Consider the following 25,136-nt stretch of genomic DNA (forward strand, 5'->3'; position numbering starts at 1 on the left):
AGAACGCATGGAATATTGGATATTATGGAGCAATTCATTGCCTTGGTTGTGACATGTATGATAAAAGACTTGAGGGTAACTTGACCATGGTGGTATGGAATGGAAATGGCATAAAATAGGCCATAAAAGCCCAGGAGATACACGCGAACCCTTATGATAGCAATAACAAGTCAACTGATTCACTGAACACACAGGCAGCGGGGAGGATGCTCAGCACATGATTGCAGGAAGGGGTTTGGTGTGGTGAGCAAAGACAGAAGATACAGAGGGGAGTAGAGACGGTGCCTGGGAGGCAACACTATGCAGTTAAAACCATATTGGAACTATATGTGTTTGTCAGGATGAAAGAGAGTCCACCGTCAGCATCATTAATCACCAGCATACATCTCCATCAAGCAGACGTAATTAACATAAATAAATAAAGAAGTAAGTGAATAAAAGAATGGATGAATGAAATGATTTGAGTTGTCATGCTTCAAAACAAACGAATGAAAGAAATTAAGATATATGCTTCCATCCAGCTTTAGATTCCCTTTATGAGGACAAAATGAGCTTTAGGTGTACTGTACCTTGTGTTTGAATGCCAATTTTTGCAGCCTTTAAAGTAATTATTTGTCAGGTGACAATTTATTTTCTAACAATGACAATGGTAATTTATCATAATTTAAGTCTACTTTAGTAAAGAGTGCAGTGCTGTAACGATTAGTCCATTAAGTAAGTCAGCAATCAAGAACAATCGTGATAACTGATTAATTGTTTAATTTCTCAAACATCCAAACAATCACTGGTTCGAGCTTCTAAATTGTGATCTAAATCTAAAATGTATTATTTTATTGTAGATTGACTATCGTTGGGTTTGGGATTGTTGTTTGGCCAAAACAAGCAATACCAATATGTCGACTGGGGCTCTGGGAGCTTGTTAGACATTTTAAACTGTTTTTTCTGACAATTAATTAGTCAAAGTAATAACAGAGAGATTAATTAATAATGAAAATAATTGCTATGTCCATGAAGAATGACTGAAACTGTGGGTTCCAATTACAATAGATTAAGGAGAAAAAAACCAGTCTCATCTCTGACCTTGTGTGTGCACGTTTCAATTAATTTTTCTGGAAATTGGCTTTTTACTGTAGTTTGTAAATGTTTGGGGGATATCAGCTGTGAAAATGGAAAGAATGTGTTTCTGGGTAATGACTAGCTACAGTAAAGGAACAAAAACAACAATGGAGGAGAAAGAAATTGTGGGGAAAAAAGAGGAATAACTTTCCTAAATGTGAAGCTGACAAAATCATGGCACACCATTTTTCTGCAAATTTCCTACATTTGCTGTATTTCTCTCGAGTGTCTAAGCTGCCGTTTCAAAGTGTTGACAGTGCATCAAAATGAGCGACAAGCGTTGGCCTGGCAACCCTTTCTGCTGACTCAGCGTGCGGAACAAAACTGTAGATTTACATCAATTCAGCCTCTGCGGGACACTGTACATTTCTAACACTGACAAATAGAAGATACGTCTCTGAATTAGAAAAAAATCTAATTAGAAGTATAATTTATGAATGAAGGACTTAGAGGTCAATATTATGCTAATTTCTTGGAGTGTGTGGGCACATTTTTGTTTTTATGAGATAGGCATAAAGACTGAATATAACTGAGGGCTTATCTGCTGGCAGCAGAAGCCTCTCCATCCATCTCTTATGTGACCATCTCTGTCAGCACTGGACGCCGCTCCCACCCCTCTGGGTCTTTAGATCACCATCACGCTACATAAATTCATCTTCTGCCATCACACACACACAGAAACCCACACCGACACACATATAGGGATGAATAAATAATGCCATCTCTCTGAACATGTCCTGTATCCAAAAGACAACTGACACAGGCTTCAGGAAGCAAGTGAACCGGGCCGTGAATGAACTGTCAGGTCAAGAGGAAGACGATGCGACTCACAGGAGGTTATTCATCCATTGTTGTGAAGTTTGTTTGTTTTTTGTAAAATCACATAGTAACTCACCACATAAAATATTTTGTTCTTATTTCTATATTTGTCAAAATAAGGTATTACAGGGATGGATGCTAATGTTCATTCATACAACAGATACAGTATATAGAGTCCAAACGTTTGACTGGTACTCATATATATATATATATATGGTGGTATCAGAGTTTTAAAAGGCAAAATCATTTGTAAACCGAGGCAGTCACAGTTATCCTTTAGCAACACAAAGGACTCTTTCTACATTTTATACCTTGTGCAGCCAATAATTTCATATAACACCAGTCATGTCATTTAATATAAGTTACTGTATGGCTGTGTGTGTTTAGACAACGACTACTATTAAAGCTTTGAGACCTTTCACTAAAAGAGAAAGGTGTTTTGTGGAGAAAATTTAAAAACTTTATTTTTCTCTATTCAATTCAATTCAATTCAATTTTATTTAAAGTGCAGAATCATCACCATACAGCATGGTCCCAACACACTTTACAGTTAAAAAGAACAGCATACAGCAGTCAATTAACAATAATAAAAATTAAAAGTGGAACAACCACATTAAAAACATCAATGTTAAATGGATGTTAAAAGGTGATTGTTATCTAAATAAGATAACAAAAAAGTATACTTTTGGAATTGTAACATAATGGCACAAGTACTGAAAAACTTCATATAACTAGCCTTGGGCATATTATTAACATCATTTAACACCATAGTACACACCAGACCCACAACCTCAACCAGACTATATAACATAATAAGAAGCATGAGCGAATTTGTGTTTGCCTGAACTCAGAAGTCATTTCTATGTTATTTTACATAATTCCTCACTTGCAAAGTCAAATTTCACCTGCTACAGTATCTCTCGTCCTCAGGAAATGTGGTTTAAATGTTATGTTTACATTGCTGCTGTGGGTCGTAGAGGTCTGGATACCATTATGTGTTAAGTGCTGCTTTTTTTTTTTTTTTTTACCTGTGTTGACACTAGAAAAGTAGGACAATGGCGTATTGCTGTCACAGAGCGCCTCGTCCATCCGTGCTAATGCATGTCTCACTGCCGCTGGGACGTGGGCTTACACAGATAATAACAAGAGTGTCTGTTTATACACGTCATGTACTGCCAGTGTGTTTTGGCCTAGTAAGTATAAGTAAGTGAGAAGAAGTGAGTGGGTGTAAGTAAGTGAGCCAGAGAGTGAGTCAAACATTCACTCACAGTTGGTGTTTCTCTTAATAGAAGCCAGTAAGAGGCAAGACAATGTCTCATTCATTCAGGATTCAGCAACACTGCTTCACACTGCAAGACACTGAGTCACTGTTAGATAATCACATGTTGACTCGTTAACAGCTGTACAGTGTAGCATTTGAAAATCCTACATTTTATTCTTCTTTTTGTGCAAAATAATAACAAGCAGAGCTACAAAACAAAAAACATATATTCTAAACTCAAGGTTCACTTACTAGCCTTTTTCCTGAGCTTTAGACCCTTTTAGTCCCTTGATTGTGTCATCAAGTACAGAACTTCAATTATGTGATGACAAGTGGTTGAATACGAGATGAGGATGGTAACCGCTGTTTCTGTGCCATTTGCTGAAGGTCATACTTTATGTTCAAAAGGTCAGTGATAGATGTGTGTTCCCATGGTCAGTTATGAGTCTCTATACTTAAATTTGCATAGACTGCAATAATAGTTTTAGCTTAGATAATCAAGACTGGATGACTATTTTTAATTATATTTTTAATTATATTTTTAATTTTTTCATTATCACACTGTTAACTGGCTCTAAAGGTTTTACACACTGGCAGGTGCATATTAATGAACATCAAACACAAACTTAATTGGGTTTTAAAAGGAGGTATTATGGGGAAAAACAATTTTTTTGGGATAAATTTTGCTGTTAAAATGTTATTTGCTTCACCAACTTGACAAAATAAAGCTGCACCATTCAAAGAAGCTGCCGCTCCGTTTGATGTCATATCTGAAAAAGATTAATGATATTCAGGGTCTGAATGAGGGTTTTTACACAGCTAGATGTGGTCTCTGGCTACGGTCAAGGACATGGTGTGAGGTCAGCAACATTGCCAACCAATCACTATGGTAGATCATGAATAATTCAATTGGTTTGTTAATGAACTCCAAACAGCTCCCAGAAAGGAGATATTTTGGCTTCGCTTTTGTGTAGCATCAGGAAGTGGAGACGCGTCGTCCATATTTATACACTGTCAATGGTAAATACACATACATTCTTAATTCACACAGCAAGGTGTCATTCAAAGGAACTCTACATATTTAATTAATTACTTCACCATTTAATAATGTGGCTATATTTGCAAACCCTAAGTCAACAAAAACCTGTTGCAGTTGCATTGAAAGACATTAATTAATTACAGGTATTCCTTTTAAAAGGAAAGGACAGTCACTTGTCACAGTAAACACTGATGAGCATCCATGTGATACAGCCTTTATGACTTTGAACAGGCTGTTTTATTTCCGAGACGTTTCCCTAATTAAAACCTGTAACACGCAGCTCTGCTCCTCAAAAAACAGAAACCATTACACACCTACCTAGGTAAAAAATAACGAGCAACAGCACACAGTGAAGATTTATGACAGGCGTGGGACATATCTGGGGAGGAAATGAGGAATTATAATTTGCCTGTGGTTTAATAGGACAATGGTTATTTCACTCTGCCCATGGTGGTCCCAACTAATGTAAAAGGGAGACAGAGGAGAGAGGAGGAGGAGAAAGAAGAAGAGGAGTTACAAGACACCTTCTTCCTCAATTAAGCTGATGATAAACCTAATGAACAAAAAAAAAATGAATCAGAAGTAGAGCTTTTTAGTATAGATGCTACATGTCAAGATGTAACTGAAAAAGCCAACGATTGGACATTTTATTCCCTACTTTTGGGAAGGGCTCAATAGCTCATTGGACGGCACTTAAGCAGCTGCAACTACAGAGCACCATGACCTGACTTCAGGACACCAAGGTGGGCTACCGCTCTGGTGGCAACCTACAGCATACAAGCCCACAAACACGCAGCCGGACGCGTAATGAGCTCAAAGTTACACCGGGTCCCAATGTAGATGGCTACTGTTAACCCGTCTGCATTTTAAATGAACCGCTGTACATTTTATGGAAATCACATTCATTTGCCTTCAGCCATCCAGGCAGAGAGTTGAGACTATTACATCACTCTGAAACATCCTTGTACAAGATAACCAGCTTTACACTCTTTGCATTCGGCATACAGATTTTTCCTCCCCTCTGTGCTCTCCCTCATTCCAAAAAAATCACGATGAAAGACCTTGTTAAAGCAGTAAAGGGACAAATATGTTTTCTCTTACCCTCCAAAAGAAGATGCATACAAATACCTGTATAACTTTAAAAAAAAAAATCACCTTAAACTTAAATATTTAGCTGTTGGAAACATAATAATTCCCCCAGAACCATGTAGAAAAAGTAGGATATATATAAAAGATGATAAGGTGAGATAAACGGTACGCGATAACGTTATAAAAGCAGACATTAAGTACATCCATGTATGCAACACACACCAAACTGCCACTTTGTTGGCCCTAACCCTAACCCAACCATAACCCTAACCCTAACCCAACCATAACCCTAACCCTACCATAACCCTAACCCTAACCCAACCATAACCCTAAAACAAAATGGCCTGAACAACTAAATAAATCCAAACAACCAAGTTATTTCTCCTTGACCTCTGTGTCTCCTTGACAACTGCTCCCTCGTCTCCAGTCACCAGCTCTCATTCCAGCGCCAGCAGCTTTCGTGCTTCCCCCCCCCTCCGCGTCCTGATCCGCTGCTCTGATACAGCTTCCTGCTGTTGTGTGGAGTGGACTCCCCTCCTGTGGATCGCAGCTCAAACACCTCTTCCTGCTGCGATAATCTCTATTAAACCATCTGCACTGTCATCTCCCCACAGCTCCAGCCCTGAAGTCGCCGCCACAGGACTACAGTATACCTCCTTACTGTACACATCGAACCGGAGTGTTTCTGCCAAGTGTAGTAGATCTGTGGGATGGCGATTGAGGTCGAGCCTTCTCCTAAGTACCTTTATCATTTAATATAGCTATTCTGATATTGGTACTTAAATGATATGAGCTTGGAAGAGGAAAAATGTGGCTTCAGAAACCACAGTTCAAAACTTCTGCTGTTTGAGAAGGTCAAGGATATATTAGCTACTGTTTAAGACAGACTGTAATTCTAAGAAAATAGAGTGAATATGTATTTTTTTTTATCTTCTTGCTTCTTGAAATTAAATATTTAACTGTTGGAAAGCATTATTTGGAAAGCATAACAGACCCACTTCCTGCTTCAACTTTGACCATCTGTATTTTTACCATTGTTATTAGTTTTCCTGTGAAAATAAAGGATTATTAATTATTATTACCAACATTTCAGGTGCAGTCACTTTTGGTTGCACCTTAAAAGAGAGTTAGACAATGTGGGATAAACTGTTGTCTTCTTTACAACCCGTTTCATCATCTGACTGCTGGTGTTCTTAAACCTCACCAGACTTTATTATTTCACCATGTTACCAGATCTCAGCAATTACTTTGGCAAGTACAAAAAAAAATATGTCCAGAACTAAGACAATAAGTTTTCCTTAAAAGTTTTACTGACTTTGAAACCTTCTCTGGGTGCCAAAGTCACCAGTGCTACAAAATATCTTCACTAGTGTGTCCTGAAGCTTATTCTTCATTTTAAACGTTAGTTTTCTGCCCAGTTTGAACTGGTATCTGTACAAGATTTAAAGAATATGCCACTCAGAAAAAGATCCAGATTAAACACAGTTGATGAAAAGTTAAACAACTATACTACAACCATTTGTAGTGTCTTGTATCATCAACACACACTGGACAAAGCTGTTATCCAGAGAAGTAATAGTTTGGCTCTTCTATCACATTAGACAACAGATGCCAAATTAGACAACATCCCATAACACATAAAAACTCAATTCAATACACCAGACTTCCTCCTTCACTCTATTGTTTGTATGAACCTTTCCTCTGTTAGCTTAACAACTGAAACTAGACATAAATATCTTATATGCGTGCTGTCAACTGTGTGTAACAGGGTAAAAAACACTACGGTAAAAAGACAGAGAGATGATGGAGGCCTCCACAGGCAACAGGCATCAAGGTCACTGAAATTCCTCCTGGAATAAATCTTTATTAGTCAGTTAATTCATCAGTCAGCTCTGTATTGAGGAAAGTGGCAACGCGGGTAATTTCTGAACTCCTAGGGGACGAGCAACAACTTCGCTGTGCTTCAAATTATTTTTTATTTCGATACACGAGACAGTGTACGGCTCAATAGACACAAACTGTAATTGAAACATCTGCATGAAGATAAGAGGTTGAACAGTGCAGTGTAAGCATGAAGTGCCTTTGAGCTCATATACCGCATTGATTTTCCATCACTTTCCACATACTGGGAGAACAATAAATCAGCCTTTTAAAATTGTACTGGCTGTCCAGCAGGGTAGAGTGTACCAACCACTGCTTGAATAGACACTGTTATAAAGCCCACCGCAGCGCTGCAAATGATATTCAAAAAGAAAACTTAGCAGGGGGACAATCAAGGACAGAGAAGTTTAATTGAGGTCTCAGGAATCTCTGCTGGAGCTGAACAAAAAAACCCAGAAAGACCCCACTGTTGCCACGGTCGCTTAATCTTTTCAAATCACAGCTGGGTAAAAAGGGGCCAGGATCAACACTGGGTGTTCTGTTATGCAATGGTCTCCATCATCTCCTTTTCACACCCACAGAGCCGACAAATACTGTAGATATACGGGAAGAAAAGCTCTCAGTCGGGCGCTGAACATGAGAATCAATCAGCGGCAGATCAAATTACGGTCAACTGTTCTTCTTCTTAAGAGCTTTCAGAACCTCGGATGAAGAAAACGGCCGTCGTGACATCTCCGCAGTCGATAGCGGTGATGTGTGAAGTCAATACTGATTAAGTCAAAGATCTGACCTGATGAAATATAAACCGGGTGCTTCAGGCCTCATCATGGAGTAATTAGTCTGTCTCTTTGTGAATTCAGCACTGAGGTGTTTATAAAAATGACAATGCCCACTATAATAGGAGTTTGATGTGTATTACAATATCAATACCACTCTTTTTGTGGCTTGTAGCCTTTGAGCAATGAGTAAAATTAATCGTGACAATAGTGGATAGATTGCCGTGAAGATCAGGCAGAATTCAGCTAATTTAACTTTGTGTAAATAATACTTATATCCCACAATCTCCCCAGGCTGAGAGTCAGTGTCAAGAATGACATTCAGTTGATCTGACTGACACATGATGCAGGAACGTGCCCCAGGTGTCGGAGCTAAAACAGAAACTGTGATGCCTGCAAACACGCTAAATTCAATCGTGCCCTCCGAGTGTTAAAAGTGAGAAACAAGGGCCATGCAATCTGTAGGGAGCCAAAGAAACTGGGAGCAACAGGTTGAAGAAAAACACCAGACTGTTGGAATGAAGGTTGAAGTGATTATCAGCGGATTACAAATAGCATAGAGACTCAAAAAATGAACTGAAGCAGGTTTCCGACAGAGTGTTTTTCTCACTTTTCCTCATCCCTCCTCCTCATCACCGTAGTGCTGCTGGTAAAGGTCTAGTCATCTGTACAGGGACAGCTGTTCTCAAACCTAAAAATAACCCACAATCTGTTGTCCACTACAAACAAAGCGACCCCGATCGCTACAGAGCAGCCGTCTGGGGGGAAACTTTGCGAAACTGTTGAAGAGATTCACACAGAAAATCCAGACAGAGGGGACGCTACCAATTAAGGTCAAAGACAGGAAGGTCTGTTAGAAGCCTGGCTGTTAAACTGTCTGTTTTTAATGATGCAGCCAAGTCCTGAAAATAGTCTATTAGTCGATTAGTCTATTGACTCAGCAACAGCAACAGTTCAGATAATTAATTGATTGTGTAGTAAAACTTTCACTTGCTATCGTTTATAAAGTTTAAAGACTTGCAGCTTTTTTCAGTTTTATATCATTGTAAACCAGATATTTACTTTGGACTATTGGACAAAAAAAAGACTTTAAGGCAGCACCTTACATATGCCATACAGTTTTCAATTAATAGGAAAAATAATGAAAACATTAATTGATGATGTGACCACTGTGGCCGCTATTCATTCTCAAAATCCGGACGACAGATGCTGCAAACATCCACAGGTTGTTAAGTCAAAAGTAAAGTACAGTAGAAGGAAAGGAGTGAATGAAAGCTTCTGAACTCGTGTGGACAATTTATCCTGCAGGACTCACAAGGGAGAGAGCCTCCGTCTATCAATACAACCATTCCCTCTGACTGAATCACTCTGACATCAACCACCCTTTACTGTCTCTTTGCCTCTACTAACACCAATCACCCACACAGGGATTAAAGCACTTTAGAGCAACACCATAATCAGGCAGCTCTTTAATCTCTCATCATTTTCTAAACTCTAAAAAAAAAATGTTATGTCTGCAGTAACGTCTCATGGCATCACCCAGAATGAATCCCCTGGACACAAGCAACTGGCTACACCGCTACGGGCATCCACTGGTGTACATTAACCCTAACCCTGGTCCTAACCCTAACCATAACCCTGGTCCTAACCCTAACCCTAACCATAACCCTAACCCTAACCCTGGCCCTAACCCTGGCCCTAAGTATAACCCTAACCCTAACCCTGGCCCTAACCCTAACCCTAACCCTGGCCCTAACCCTAACCCTGGCCCTAACCCTGGTCCTAACCCTGACCCTAACCCTAACCCTAACCCTAACCCTAACCCTGGTCCTAACCCTAACCCTGGTCCTAACCCTGACCCTAACCTTGGTCCTAACCCTAACCCTGGTCCTAACCCTAACCCTAACCATAACCCTGGCCCTAACCATAACCCTAACCCCACACATGACCACATACAGCTCAAATTAAATAAAAGTAGAATAAAACATTTTTTAATGCCAACTCAAATAGGTTTGCAATATATCAATAATAATAATTAGCCAAAATGGCATGACAACATGTAATTCTTTAAGTGTAACCAAAAAGTGGTTACACCCCCCCCCCTTTATGTACATTTATTTCCTCTTTATTCAGATTGGGATGCTTTTGTGGTGCAAGAAGTGCCTGCTTCACATTCATAGTCGGACTCATTCACAGTTTGCTCCGAGATTGTTGTCAAACACGAAAGTGAGGGCAAGACTCGTTTCAATTCTGTGAAAGCCGATGCTTTGCTATTTCTCGATGCTTTATTCGATGTCAGTTTCAATCTTACTGCTGTATTTGTCTTCTAATAACTCATAAATCACCCTGTGACTCCTTCAGGATGGAAGGATCAGGAGGAATTACAGTGACTTTACAGATCACTTAGCTGGAACAAGACAACATCTTGCTTTAAAGACATTATTGTTCTTTAAAACAACCAAAACTGTCAGTGAGACACAAACTCAGATATCCCAAACTCCAGTCAAACCAACGCACCCTTTAGAAAAGAGAAAAAAAGAGTTCAGAATTAGATGTCAACAACTTTTCTTTTTTTTTTTTTGCAGCTAGCAATTTTGAGCATGGCTTCACTGAAGTCCCCCTGGAAGACCTGAGTGGAAATGGTGACACTCAGTTCAGTACTGTGGAGGGAAGAAGGGCATCTTGTCCTTGTGGATCTGCTTGAAACGTAAACAAAGGAGCCCAGGTGGATCCTGGGTGGGGCAAGGTTTTGATAGCTCTTTCCGCAGGGCACAGCACAGCTGATAAGAGCCGTTGGCTGGGAAGAGATAGTCAATTATTTAGACTCATCATTCAGAGTCTGGGCTGTGTCTTTAGGCCAGAGCCTCTGCCCTGTAAAGGCCCAGACACAGTGGAGTGAAGAGACAGTCTACCCACTGTACTGTAAGCTAACAGGACCTGCTGAATGTTTTATCACAGCTCAATAATTTTTGATGTATTCAAAGGAAGGTCACCAGGACAAAAAATAAGAGAATTTAATGGATAAATAATGGGCATTTAAATCGTGACAAACTGCATGACTACCAGCTAACAAAGCTAAATTAGAAAAACCAAATTATGAGACCAAGCAAATAAAATCTTAACAATATAGGTTATAAAATTTGTCTACAAGTGCTAATACATACCATGCAAAATGAGGTTAATGTTTATGAAATATACTAGATAACAGAATACAACTTTAACATTAAGGTTATTTTTTGAGATAATGATGAGAAGGTCCATGTGACCAATGCATCACATTTCAATCATTTCTATAGAAAATATTACTTTTTTTTACAAACTTAATTGTCAGTAGCAACGCATCTGAGCAGTTGGATCTGTATCAGTGCAGAAACTGACTATAAGCGGATCCACATTAAAGACAGATTTCTGTTCTGCTCCATTCATTTGCTGTGGTCGACTAAAATATGTAAAGCTACCACTGATACTTCTTGCACGCTCCAAAATAAATGCATTTATTATAAAGTGAAAGGCAGTGGTAGGAACTTTACAGTGACACTGAAAGTGTTGACAATGACATTCATGGTTAGCTAACATTACCAAGAGATTTCTTTCTAAAAAAGCAGATTTAGACATTGTCCACTTGTTTTCATTACATGTTTAACAAAGCTTGATAAAGGAGAATGACTCAGAAAACAGTCTGAACTTAAAGACAAACTATTAGCAGCTGGAGTGAAGCAGAGTTACGTTGTTTAGCGGGTCAGTTTTGACCGTAAGAGAGCTACAAACAGGTGAAACGGTTTGGTAAAGAGATGTAGAAGCTTGTAATTACACTCAGTGAACAAATTACATAACGCCAGTAATCCTACAGCAGAAACAGTGTATGATACATGTACTAGACAAGGTGAACATAATAATACACAATTACAAACTGCACTTAATGGGAACATTGGTGTACGAATGTCTCCACTCGGCAGTCCCAGACATCAATACGCTAATATTGAGTATCGATATTGTTGGAGAGAAAAGTCAGTATTTTTCAAGTGTTCACTGGTGAAAATGATTTTTGGCGTTACATATCTATTTCCCTGGGCGGTCATGATGAAACCTGGAAATTAGTCTGCAAAAGTGCAAGTGTAAACAAATTGGCCGGAGATTACAAATCAGCATTGTTTCAGTTTGCTTACATACAGTAAGAGGATTATCCCATAGCAGATAAAGGGGTAAAAAGTTAATTTATTGGCAAATTATTTGGGGTTGGATCATTCCATTAAAATATAAGCAAGGATAAGGAGGAGAGAGAGAGAGAACAGAGAGGGAGGGAGGCTGAGAAATTATACAGCAGGAGATCAGCACATCTATCACTGTCGCTGTGCAAAGTTAAAGCTCCGGTGAAAATTACAGAGTTTGGCTCGCTTAACAATTCAAGGACACACACGCACACACCACACTCCGCCTGTGGGCTGCAGAGGTGGGGTGTCAGGGGAGATTTGAGTGAGAGAAGGACTCAGAGGACCAAAAATGTTGTCAGAGCCCAATCTGACAGAAATGCAGGCGAGGTTTTGGCACCTTACACCTTGTTCACACAGGAGATGAAAGCATCTGATGTCTGCAGTTAGGTTTCAGCTGGGCCGCTCGGACCAAAAGTATATTGTTAAAAAGACAGCACCGGTTTTATCACCTTTCCCCTGTGAAAAGAGGCTGTACTCAACAATCCTCATCTATTTCAAGCTTATCTTTGTGAACAGGTAAACAGTTAAGTGTAGGAACTTCAGAAAGTTGTACTGTCAATCTTGACTTATAATTGAGCGGCCCACAGGATCTGTAATGCCAGAATCAGCTACAACATATTTTGGTCTTTAGAGATGATCACTGTGTCAGATTAGGCAATCATGAGTCATAAATTCCTGCATAGCAGACTATACATTGGATCCCAACCAATCAAAGCTTTCCACTCTTTTACAGCTTAGGTAATTAATCAATTGTTTGCTCTATAAAATGTGAGAAAAATAGTGAAAAATTACCATTACAATTCCCCAGAGTCAAAGGTGACCTATTCAGATGTCTGACCATCAGTCCAAAACCCAAAGATGTTCATTATTCTATTATTTGCAACTATTTAGACACTATTACTACCATGTGACAAAAAAACAGTAAATCATCACATTTGAGAAGCTGAAAACAGTTAAATTTTGGCATTTTTTGCTTAAAATATGACTAAAACGAACAATAAAGGGACTAATCAATGATCAAAATAGTTGCCAATTAATCTTCTGTCATTGCAGCTCTACTACTAGCTGATGAGTCTGCATTTTAAACATTATTTCCGTCATAAATTTTATGAGTTCTGAGAGATATCCATACAGAATTATGAAAGTAGTTTATGGTCCAGGATCTCACTTTAGTTCCCAGGACTTAAAAGGATGTTTGATAACTTCTGCAAACTTACTTGGGAGGTAAATGAGGAACCAACACTTACCAGAAACACCCGGTACGCGTCTTTCCTCGTGACAGAACCCCAGCACGGGTCTGTATCGTTGTACTTCACACTTCCAGCGCTGCACGAGTGGTTTCCACTGCACAGGAAACAACCACACAAACAGACAGAGCTTTAAGTTTCACCCCAACATTGTGACACCTTACAACTTGTAATGTAAAATGTCTGGTGCAAAATGTCATGAAAAGCACAATCAGGTGAATCAGATGAAGAAAAAGCCGTCGCTGTGAAAACTAAAACTATCATTGTTGACCGAGCTTTACTAAAATCATCCGGCTCTGCTCGTGCCTCCAAGAAGTCTGCAGTTTGTGCCTTTGGACAAAGCAAACTGCTTTTGAAGTCTCAGTTACATCTCACTTTTATTCTTGCTGGAAGGTTAGTAAGGTTTAGATCACAGTGGAGGAGAATTTAATACGATAAGGCAGCGTGCTGCGCCTCAGGACAGGATGTGGTAGGTCTGCTTTGTCACAACAATTAGAAGAGGATACAGTTTATATATTGAAACTCAAAATTTATACTGCGATTGAACCGTTATGAGTTAATTCAACAAAGCAGGAAAAAGTGGCTGAATGCGGAATCAAAAGTTTTTTCCAAATACTTGTGGAGGGTAAAGTTGAAGTATTATTAACTTATTGTCTTTTTTTGATGAAAGATCAGATCTCAGTCTCTCAGTGCACCACCATAGTATATCCCTGCTCAGCCAAAAGCAAGCTGGCAGCCAATAAATAAAAAGCAACTCAGTGTGTTTTTTTGTGTTTTGTTTGATTTGGGGCTCGAGTTGGACGGACAAAAACATGAATAACTGCCTGATTAGGGTCTGGCTCTGTGCAAATATTGTAGTATGGCTTTGAAAACATCACCAATCCGTCCACACCGAGGGACGGAGGGAAGAGAGGGAAGAGGGGCAGAACAGTGATTTAACCAGCAGACCAACCTAACTTTGTTGTTTGCCAACCGAAAGAGGACAAAGAAGTAGTTCAGACATTTCAGTGTAGATAAAGATCTTTATGAAAATGTTAATTGGATGCGTAAGCAGTGTTTTCATATTTACCCAGCTCAGTGAGGATCTTAGTTTACTCTAAACATTGACGTCAGAGAAAGTAATTAAGATAAAATAGAAATTCTCAGTTTGATCAAAGGTCATACAAGGTATTGTTCTTTATTTGGAAATGAAAGTTTTTTGGAACTGCCTGAAACTATCAAAAACATCACTGTCAGAAACTTTAATTGTCACCACCCTGATATCATCCCACTAGAACAGCGTTAAGGGGACAATGGCTATTTCTGTGGTCCAGGCTCTGGAGGGCAAGTCTGTACCTATATGAAATATCGTATTCAGACCGCCCAACAGGCTTGCAATAAAAATCTATCTGGAAGCAAGTCAACATGACTCAGATGCCTGGAGCACCAGTAAGAGGTCAGCAGGCCTAAAGGCCTCTGTCAGCAAGGCTTTATTGTCTTACTCCGGAGTTCAGAAGGTGACAAAAGGGACCAAAAGTGTGTGGGCAGAGGAGCCAATAAGATGAGGACGGATGTGCTTTGTCTTGCCAAATCGGAAAATAGCAAATGTTCCAAAAGTTCTTCAAGAAGGTCATCTATAAAATCCATCTCTATATAAGTTTTATCTCACAATAAAACTGAGAATGAAAGTGATAAATTAACTATATTGGACTTACCAGGCAACTTCCATTAGCGATATAGGCACGGCTGCTGCGTAGATGGCCAGGTCTCCGTACAGATACACTATGATGCAGATGTAGAACATATTGACGCCGACTGAAAGACAAAAAACAAAAAAGATCAAGATATGAATGACTCATTATCGTGCGACAGGTTCATCTACATGACTGTGAAGAAAATCTGCACGGTTATGACGTAACGTGAGGCCATGAGGTAACGAGCAAACACATTTTTCATCTTTTTATCAGCCGTCCAAACATCCAATTGTTGATGGACCTTGTGTGTCAAACTTAACCACTACGGCGTCATCTCTAGCAGCAGCCTGTACGTTAGCGGCACATCTTATTGGTCCAATATTAATAGCAGTAATTAAAAAACTAATCACTCCACGGAGGAAGTTTTCCTCATCAGCCTTTACTCTCCACAGCGACAACCTCTTTAACCATCTACCCCCCCCCCCCCCTTCTCTCTTCATCCACACGGCCGACTCGCAGGCCCGTCCCGGCTGCCTTTGCCGAGCCAAGATTGAGAGCTTTCAACAGCGGACAGATCATCACGGTGCACCACACATCCATCATGCTCTTGGATTCTCAGAAAAGGGGGTTCAACAGTCCAACTGGACCTATCAGCTAATTCATCACTGCCAAGGAAATGAGAGCATAGAGTCCATTAAAAAGAAATAAAAAGTGACAGATATGCGGCTTTACGGGCTACACTGATTCTTTTATGAATTAAGGGCCGAGGGCGCCTATCGAACGGTTAAATTAAGCCGAGATAGAAGTTGAAAACACGAGGAGCTTGTAGCCCAATAAACAGCCGTTCATCCTGTTGTAAAAAAAAGCTGTTTCACAACAGAATCAAACATTACAGACTTTTCCAGGTCTCATTATTACCTTTTATTTTGCATAATTAAAACACTCCCAGTGAATGACTGGACCTCAACTGGGATATCACATATTTCTTGATCATATTCTTGCTGCTTATTGTAACCACATGTGACTTAACAGTTCTGTATTTGCTCAGTTTTTATTGCTGCCCTTCCACCAATACACTATTTTTTGGAAAAATTTATCAGGAAGTGTGTATAAACATTAACTGTATTGTTCTATACAGCCACTAATGGAAGTTTTGCCTAAATAATATAATAAAATAATTTATAAGTTAAAGCTTCCACTCAAAAGTAACACAAGAACAAACAGAAACCGATTGATAGAAAAACTATTTTGACAATCAACTAATCATTTAACTAGCAAATTATCAAACTAGCAAAAAATGCCAAACATTCTCCATTTCCAGCTTCTCATTTGTGAGAATTTGCTGCTGTTCACTATTTTAGATAATTGTGAATTGAATATCTTTGGGTTTTGGACTGTTGGTTGACAAAACAAGCCATTTTATAATATATTAACATATTATATCATATTATATTATTAAAATAACTGTTAGTTGCAGCTCTACGTGACACAGAAAGTTTTACTAGTTTTATGTGAAAGTAAGTAATGCATTGTTTAGTTTTGAAACTAATTTCAAATTAAACAAATAAAAGCATTAACCCAGATTGGATGTGAATCAATGCAGTGATTTGAAAAGTTTACGTTTCAGTCTTGTTCATTTCAATTCAATCAATATTCTGAAAATGAATTCTCTATCTGGTGGCATTAAAATGCAGGGTGACATGAACCCAAAGCTTTCATTTGTACTTTTTGACTGTTTACATGAAAATCAGCTTTCACCATTTCTGCCTTTCTCTAGTTCCCTCTCAGTCCGGTCCACTTTCCAAAACAATTACACCCTCTTCATGCAACAATTGTAAAGATGTGCAGACGTGTAAAACTTAGCAGGATTTAGGCTCTCTCTCTTCTCTCTACACAACTAGCTCTGTCACTTTTAGTGTGCACAATCAGCCACAACACCATGAACGCCTTTGAGGAAATGCCCAGACTTGACAGATTAAATCAGCTGGTATTCAGATTCATCAGAACACAAACAAATACTGGAGGAATCCTTGATTAACAAAGTGACCTCCGTATTTTTGGCATCTCTCCAGTACAGTCGTAAAGCATCCCCAAAAGAAATAAACATTTTCCTTTTTCAACACGCATTTTTAAAAAGTTTTCAATCTTTCTTGCACTATTTGTATGATACCTCAGCTTTAGTGAAATGAATGTCTTGTCAGATTTGTCTTCTTTTTTTTAACCTGTTCTTAATCTGCCAATCTTTGGCTACTAGAGTGTGTATGTGGTATGGCTGTATGTGTATTGAAAATAAAACTGAATTACACATACATGCGTTATGAGTAAAAGCACGTAATATGTTGACAAGATTGGTTGCTTTTGGGGGGATTCTTGGATTGGTTACCTGTATACTTGTAAAGTGCAGGTACATCAACACAAAACAACCTTTGTAATAATTTTAGTGTATCCTGACATACAAAGTACAGTAAACTTTTGTACTGGAGCAACTGAGCAAGTATCACTCTGAAGCAGTATGATGGAATATGATGTTGAAGAGTTCGAAACTGGCATATGTTTTAAGGTTTAATAGGAGGGAAAATTAATTTTCTCAATCTTTTTCCCTCATGTTTCTGACTAGAAACAAATCCATCTATGCTACGTAATGTCTCCTATGGCCCAACATGGATGAGGCATATTAGCAGCTCGGTGGCAGATAGCAGAAACAGGGCGTAAACTCTGCTGCCACTGTCAGTAAGCGATAGCAAGGCGAGAGGTGCTGCATGACCACAGGGATGCAGGCCTTCACAGAACTGTAACTAATATTTCCCAATTACCCAGAGCCACAGGCAAAAAGGCTGTAAAATGGGTCTTCACGTAGGAGCCCGGCCTCTCGTGTAGCTGTGAAACGCATATATATCCATCACCGCGCTGCTTCTGACTGACAGGAGACCTGACAGCCTCTCTGTGAGCAGCTACAGAAAAAAAAAGCAGTTGAGCGCACAATATGGAAAGCCAGTTTTAAGATTTAAAGTATTTTAAAGTAGTTTAAAGACATAGCACTGTATTCAGAGATTTCATTGTATACATTAAATCACATCAGGGAAAGGAAAATACGCTCTTTTAATTATTGTTTTCTAAAAAGTTAGCTTTGACCTCTCACTGGTGTGAAATCTGTCTCCTGTAAGGACAAACTCTCCCGCTTTCATGGTGTTTTGTCACAAATGACTATGATAAAATAAAGTAAATTTTAACTTTGAGATTCACCTCATTAACCTTCCTCTCTCCTTATAACTCAAATTCTGCTTCTTTGGGGAATGTTTGAATTTTTGATGATGAAGTGAGATTATAGACATCCATAAAATTAAAAATGTAAAATGAGCCACACCTGCAGGCAGCAACGCCATTAACAATACGTCTCTAAAAATAAGTAAATAGGACAGTGGAGAGTAGAGAAATGATGATGCAGTGACAAGGGTAATATTAGACTGAATCTCTTTATCACAACTCAATCATTTAAATAATTAATAATTAAATCACTTTTTGTTTACATCTAGAGACAGGAAGGCAGATACAGATATCAATATTTGAAGGTTTTTTCCCTAAATAATTGGTAAAAGCCAATATTTCCATCACGTCAGAATCCTTTTCAGTGAGAAAAGAAGCGTTTTTTCTTGGTCTGGCGCAGGAGGATGACTCTTATCTTTCCATTTATACCTACCTACAAAGCTCTGATTGGCTTGGTTGTTCTTCCAATGAGCGAATCAGACGTCAATGAGCACAACACCGCGACAGTTTGAATCGCTGGAAAAAACTAGAGGTGTGGGCTGTTACTCAAAGGTCTGAACAGCAGGTAAATCTTAATAAAGATCCTTTTACATGTGTCGTTTAAAGAATTGTAGCCGAGATATGTACTGAGCAGGACACTTACATAATAAACCTGTCAACACCCTCTAATAGACAAACTCTGTAATGGCAATTTTCTACAATATATCTGCTTTATTGACCATTAAGAGCAGCCATGCCAATTACAATGAGATTACCTTGAGAGTGGGATGTACTGTATTGTACATTATAGCAAGACTTTCAAATCTTATAAGTATACATCTGACAACAGTTAGTAGTAAGAGAAATACAACACAGTGATAATTCTATCATTTAGGACTTCAAACAAAGATTATCTTCACTGTTGATTAATTGCTCAATTGATTCTTTTGACTATAAACTGTAAGAAAATAGTGAAAAATGAGCCTCCAAAGAGCTCAAAGTGATGTATTCAAATTGCTTGTTTTATTCTACCAATCGCCAGCTGGAACCATTGGATGTTTGGCATTTTTACAAGAAAAATTAGTAAAACTATTCATAAATAATCAAAAATTGTTGCAGATTAATCATCCGTCAGTCAACTAATGGATTATTTGACAAATCTTTTCAGCTTTACTAACACTGATGATGCCAAAAACTTTTGAGCCGCTAATGCCTTTTTCCATTTCTTGTTTAAGCTTCGAAGGATTTATTTTCTTTAGGCTCTGAGCCAGACATGAGCTTCCTGCTGAAGCATTTATCATATGAAATGTGCTCTGCTCTACAGTTGTAGATACACCTCGGCCCATCACGAAAACAGAGCAGAGGTCTGAGTAAGTTATTAGTTACAGCAAAGCTTGCTTGGTTTCATTTTAAGAGACAAATTAAGCTTTGGTGTAGCGAGCTTTCTTCCCGGACTAAACTTGTGATATTGATCTGATGGGTTGGTCGCGGTTAGCTATTATAACAAACCCCCGGAAATTAAAGTGCATCCTTTACAAAGCTGACACAGGAAGCTAATGTAGCAGCGGCTTATGGAAAATGATTGGGCTGCAAGCTAAAGCAAACATGTCCATTTATCTTCTCCGTGGCACAGGCGACTCCTGATTTTCATTTTCGCCAGTGTTCTCAATGCACAAATATGACATTTAAGTAAAAGTCACTCAAGTATTAAAAATGAATGTGCACATGTTTGGCTCTCATTAAAAAGACAGAAGCCCAGGTTACAGCTGAGTAAATTAGTATTCGTCGCCATGGTCCTCCGTATGTCAGGGGAAGGGCGGCTCACGTTGAAGAAACAATCCTGCTGTTTGCACAGCCGCCATGTTAACCGCCACGTCGCATCACAGAGGTAAGAAAAGCTGAGACGAGATGCTGATTCAAGGACAGTACTCTGTTTAGTCTCTCTCTCTCTTTGTGACTTTAGCCAAAGTCGCCTTCTAATCAACTTTCAAATCATCAATGTGAAGGTTATAGTAACACCTTTCCACAGTGGTGCAGATAAACCAGCCCCCCCATCAACATTCCTGTCAGTGACTGCGGGTCAGGCTGATACGATACCCATGGCCTTATTCCAAGCCTGCCTTACCGCTGCTGCTGCCGCTGCTGCTGCTGCCACGTCAGTTTAGCTCGGGAGGAAGTCAAATGCCCTCTAAGAGTGCCTCTTCAACAGTAGGAGAGATGTGTGTTAATTGCCAGCAAACGTGCAGGGAAAGAAAGAAAAATGTGCAGTAACGCCTACAGTTTATTGTCTTGTGAGGACTGAGGAGGTGGTGTTAAAACAGTTTTAATGTCCTAGAACTTCAGCAAGGCATAATGGACTTGTTTGCACTGTTGCTTGTTATTTACCTCCCTGCTCTTCATGTCAGTGAATAACACGAAGACAGCGCTGGATACAACCGTCAGTCCAGACTGCAGTTTGCTCTGTGTTGATTTTGTTTTGCTTCGCTTTCCAAGAAACAGGAACTGCTGATTATCAGACATCAACATCTGTCTCTTCACACCAAATAAGCTTTTGCAATTGAGTTTTGTTTAGGAGTTTGTTTGGATTAAATTGTCACTTCTAACAAACTGCACAGCAATTCTCTTGGAAGATGACTGATGGTAGTATTTTTAACTTTAAATAATTTGTGTTCATTAATTAGATTTACATGCTTTTAGATTAATTACCATTAGTCCAAGCATGCAGAGGTCATCCAGGGTCAAGTGTCAGAATCCCTTCTGTAAGCGCTCGCACCTGGCACTGAGTCTGCAACTTTACTGACACTAATTAAGTCACCCATTAAGCCCAACAACAAATGCAGCAGTGATAAAGTGCTCTCCAAGAAAAGTAATCACTGTGGACTAATAAAATATTTAGAAACATTAAAAAAAACACAGATTACACTGAATAATGGCTCTGCAGGGCCACAACTGATGATTATTATCTATGTTGATTAACCTGCTGATTATTTTTACTATTATTCTATTAACTGTTTAGTCTATGAAATGTCAAATAGTGAGAAAAATGCCCTTCGTCGTTTCCCAAAGCCCAAGATTACATCTTCAGATGTCTTGTTTTGTCTGAAACAGTCCACAATCCCAAGAGATTCAGTCAAATATCATATATGACAAAGAAAAGCAGCAAATCCCCACAGTTGAGAAGCTGGTATGAGGGAGTATTTGGCATTGTGAAATGACAAAAAATTAACCAATTATCAAAATAGTTCACCGATTCATAATCAATTAGTTGACTACTCTTTGCTGTTTTAGTGACAAAAAGCAGCAAATACTAAAAGTTGGCATCAAACCATTGGCATCCATCTCCTCCACTGACCGGCTTGTAAACCTTGCCCAACCTTCTGTATCTGCCTCCTCCCCAGTAGACTGAAATTTTTTTGTCTTCTTTTGTTGACAAAATCAATAACATTCGATCTAATTTTAACAATGCTACTGTTTCCTCTGATTCATCATTCTACTGTCCTACACTCTCGTCTGATTCCTCCCCTATCTCTCTGCACATCCCATATGTGTCTTTCCTCTTGCCCCTTAGATGTAATCCCCCCCCCCCCCCCCCCCCCCCCCCCCAAATTCCTTAAAGAGGTCCTGCCTATCCTGGGTCCTCGCCTACTCTCCATTATTAATCTCTCTCTCACCTCTGGCTGTGTTCCAAATGGTTTTAAGATGGCGAGCGTCCAACCCGTTTAAAAAAAAAAAAAAAAAAACCTGCCCTTGATCCAGCCCAACCAAATAACTACAGACCAATTTCAAAACTACCATTCATCTACAAAATTCTTGAAAATAATCATTGCACAGCAGTTCTTTGAGGTCATTGAAGGACACAATATTTTCAATAAATTTCAATCCGGCTTTCACCACCAACATAATACGGATACAACACTGCTGAGAGTGACAAATGACATCCTCAAGCAGGCTGACGATGGCAAACGTTTCAAAACTGGTCCTGCTTGACTTACCAGCTGCTTTTGATACTATTGATCACTCCATCTTGGTTGATACATCTAAATAAGTGGGTAGGTATCTCAGGCTCTGCTCTCAATTGGCTCTCATTCTATCTGTCAAACAGGAAGTTTCAGGTTGTCATAGACAACTTTGCATCTTCAACTGCCCCTATGCTCTGCGGAGTCCCACAGGGTTCAATCCTCGGTCCCATCCTTTTCTCATTTTACATGTTTCTTCTGGGCAACCTTTTTAGCCAGTTCAATTACATCCGTATTTTTCAGTTAAGCCAGATGATATGGGTAATATCGGTACCCTCCATGACTGCCTGGCTGTTATTAAAGAATGGACGTCACTCCATTTCCTTCAGCTTGATTCAGATAAAACCGTGGTTCTTCTAATTGGTCCTAATAAGTTTGTCCCTGAAGTGAAAACTCGGCTCTCTGGCATCCAATGTCAAACCCTACTCAAGAAACCTGGGTGTATATCTTTGACCAAAATCTGAAATTTGACCCACATGGAAACAAACTTATGCTTTTTCCAACTCCAGAACATCGGTAAAATCAAATCAATGCTAACACTAATCCATACCCCAATTTTTTCATGCCTTGACTACTGCAATACTCTTTTCTCCTGTCTCAAGCAGCCCTGTCCTGCCTGCAACTCGTGCAAAACGCTGCAGTCAGACTGATGACCAAAACCAACTATAGATCTCAAATCACACAAATCCTCGCATCCCTTCATTGGCTTCCCATAAAATATAGAATAGATTTCCTCCGACCAAGGTCTCTTATTTATACCCTCAAGTCCAAGGGTGATTGTGCATTTGCCGTTAGGGCCTCGTCCCTCTGGAACAATCTCCCTGACTCTGTTAGATTAGCTGAGTCTGTAAATTGCTTTAAAAAACTTCTCAAACCATCTCTGCTGATTTGAGTGCCCTGCAAAGGGACTGCAATTTATTTTTCTGTATACAACAAATGTATGTTGTTTATTTTTTGTATCTTTATCCTGTACAGCACTTTGTAATGTTGTTTTAAAAGGGTGCTATACAAATAAAATCTTATTTACTTGATCTTACTAAATGTCTGGTCAGATTTGTAATTGTTTCCTATTCATTCTTTAATTAGATGATGACAGTTCCTGATTTAAAAACCCATTTTATGTATGCTATGTTCTTGTACAGCTATTTGTGTTTAGGCAACATTTAAAACTTTTGTTAAACATGTTTATATTTTTAGTTACTGAAAAAAATGTCATTTTGGCATTGAGGTAATATATCAGCACTAGATTTGAACAATTTCAAATGATGTACCTAGCCTTATCTGTTTCATTTCATTACTTGTCTCACACAAGTAGCAAGAAGAAACTGAGCATGTCGGTGCTGTCAGGACAGACAAAAGAGCTGCCTTTCCCCTTTTTCCTCGTTCACCATGTGCTGGGACTCGTGCCTATCTAATTCACTTCTGATTAGAGTCCCTGGGCAGCTTTCCCATTGCATGGGGAGAGAGAGAAGAGGAGAGAAAACTCATTTCCTTATTACCAATCAATACCTCCACGTGCCTCACCTGCACACAGTGTTTCATGATGGGAAAGGTCATCAGCAAAGATTTCTTTTTTTCTTTTTTTTTTTTAGCACTTCACCTTTAACAGGCAGGACAGTCGAGCTGAGTGACAAGAGGCTGAATGGATGGGAGCACACTGCAGCTTTCACAGCGTGAGCTGCATGACGGCATGCATGAGTGCGTTCACACGTGTGGGTGTGAACATGAGCCCGGTCGATGTGTGCTGTGCTTGTGAGCGCATGTGTGCCGAGTGCTCCACCTAGTGTTGATAAGCTGAAGGCCACAACATGTCAGCACAGATGATGTTGTCAGAGCTTTGACCTTTTGTTGTTCCTTTATTCCTGCGACAACAGAGACGCCGCAGACTGACAACCGGGATGCTGCAGACTGTTGAGTCACTCACATCTGGTAAAGAGGAGCCAGTCGGTGTAATTCAAGCAGAAAAAAAGGGGGGGAGGGAGGAGACGAGGAGACGTGGCTGCTGCATGTGAACACGACCGGGGACAATGTTGCTAATATGAATGAGGAATGTAAAGCTGCAAGGTTTTTTTTGTTTTTTTTGTCTCCGGTTCAAGGAGAGTGGGATTCTGCTTTCAATTTGCCATAACAAGTGAGCAGAAGGTTCATTAGCTCTCGTATCACTCAGGTAGAAGCCTTGGAGGTTGTACCTCCACCCACGCACATGCACAGCAGGGAGATTAACAGCCTTGATGGGGTCTCAAACAGGTAATTACAACCAAAGGCAATTTATCCATATATAATTACATCCAATTAGAGATCCAGCAGCCTTCCGTTGTGACTGTGAGGATTGCACATGAAAGGTGTAAAAAAAAATTAAAACCATCCCACACAACCTTCACTGCTCCTCCATAAATGTTACATGTGGCTATTGAAGGTGGTGTCTGCAGTTAATTGAATCATGGGCTGTGACAGTAGAAGCTTGAGGCCAAAGGAAAGAAGAACATTTACCTTTGTTGAAGAACATGGAGGCCATCTGACCCATCTCAACCCGCTCGACAATGTCGAAATGATCGACGTGACCTCCTGATCTCTCTGTGAAAACATTAAAACGCCATCTTAAGTAAATACCATGGACGAAGGAGGTGGTTAAATGTCAGAGTTAAGTCTTTTTATTATGTAAAATGGGTTAAAAACTGGTTCATGACCAACTTTATGAGTTTACTGTTCACTATTGTTGAGATTAAATGGTTAAATTCAGGTAACACCAAAGCAGCGTTCACGTT

The 25,136-nt window shown here is 39.4% G+C and overlaps 1 protein-coding gene across 1 annotated transcript in view; it reads right to left on the bottom strand.

Annotated features, from left to right (window-relative positions):
• tmem104 (transmembrane protein 104) overlaps nucleotides 1-25,136 on the bottom strand; it is a 57,556-nt gene that overhangs the window by 24,274 nt on the left and 8,146 nt on the right. Inside the window, exons 6-8 of the mRNA XM_042393638.1 lie at nucleotides 24,862-24,945; nucleotides 15,134-15,233; nucleotides 13,440-13,536 (exon numbers count right to left, since the gene is read on the bottom strand). Coding sequence (XP_042249572.1) covers nucleotides 13,440-13,536; nucleotides 15,134-15,233; nucleotides 24,862-24,945 — 281 coding nt within the window. The remainder of the gene's footprint in view (nucleotides 1-13,439; nucleotides 13,537-15,133; nucleotides 15,234-24,861; nucleotides 24,946-25,136) is intronic.

The sequence above is a fragment of the Thunnus maccoyii genome, chromosome 18 (genome assembly GCF_910596095.1).
Source record: "Thunnus maccoyii chromosome 18, fThuMac1.1, whole genome shotgun sequence".
NCBI classification, from domain to species: domain Eukaryota; kingdom Metazoa; phylum Chordata; class Actinopteri; order Scombriformes; family Scombridae; genus Thunnus; species Thunnus maccoyii.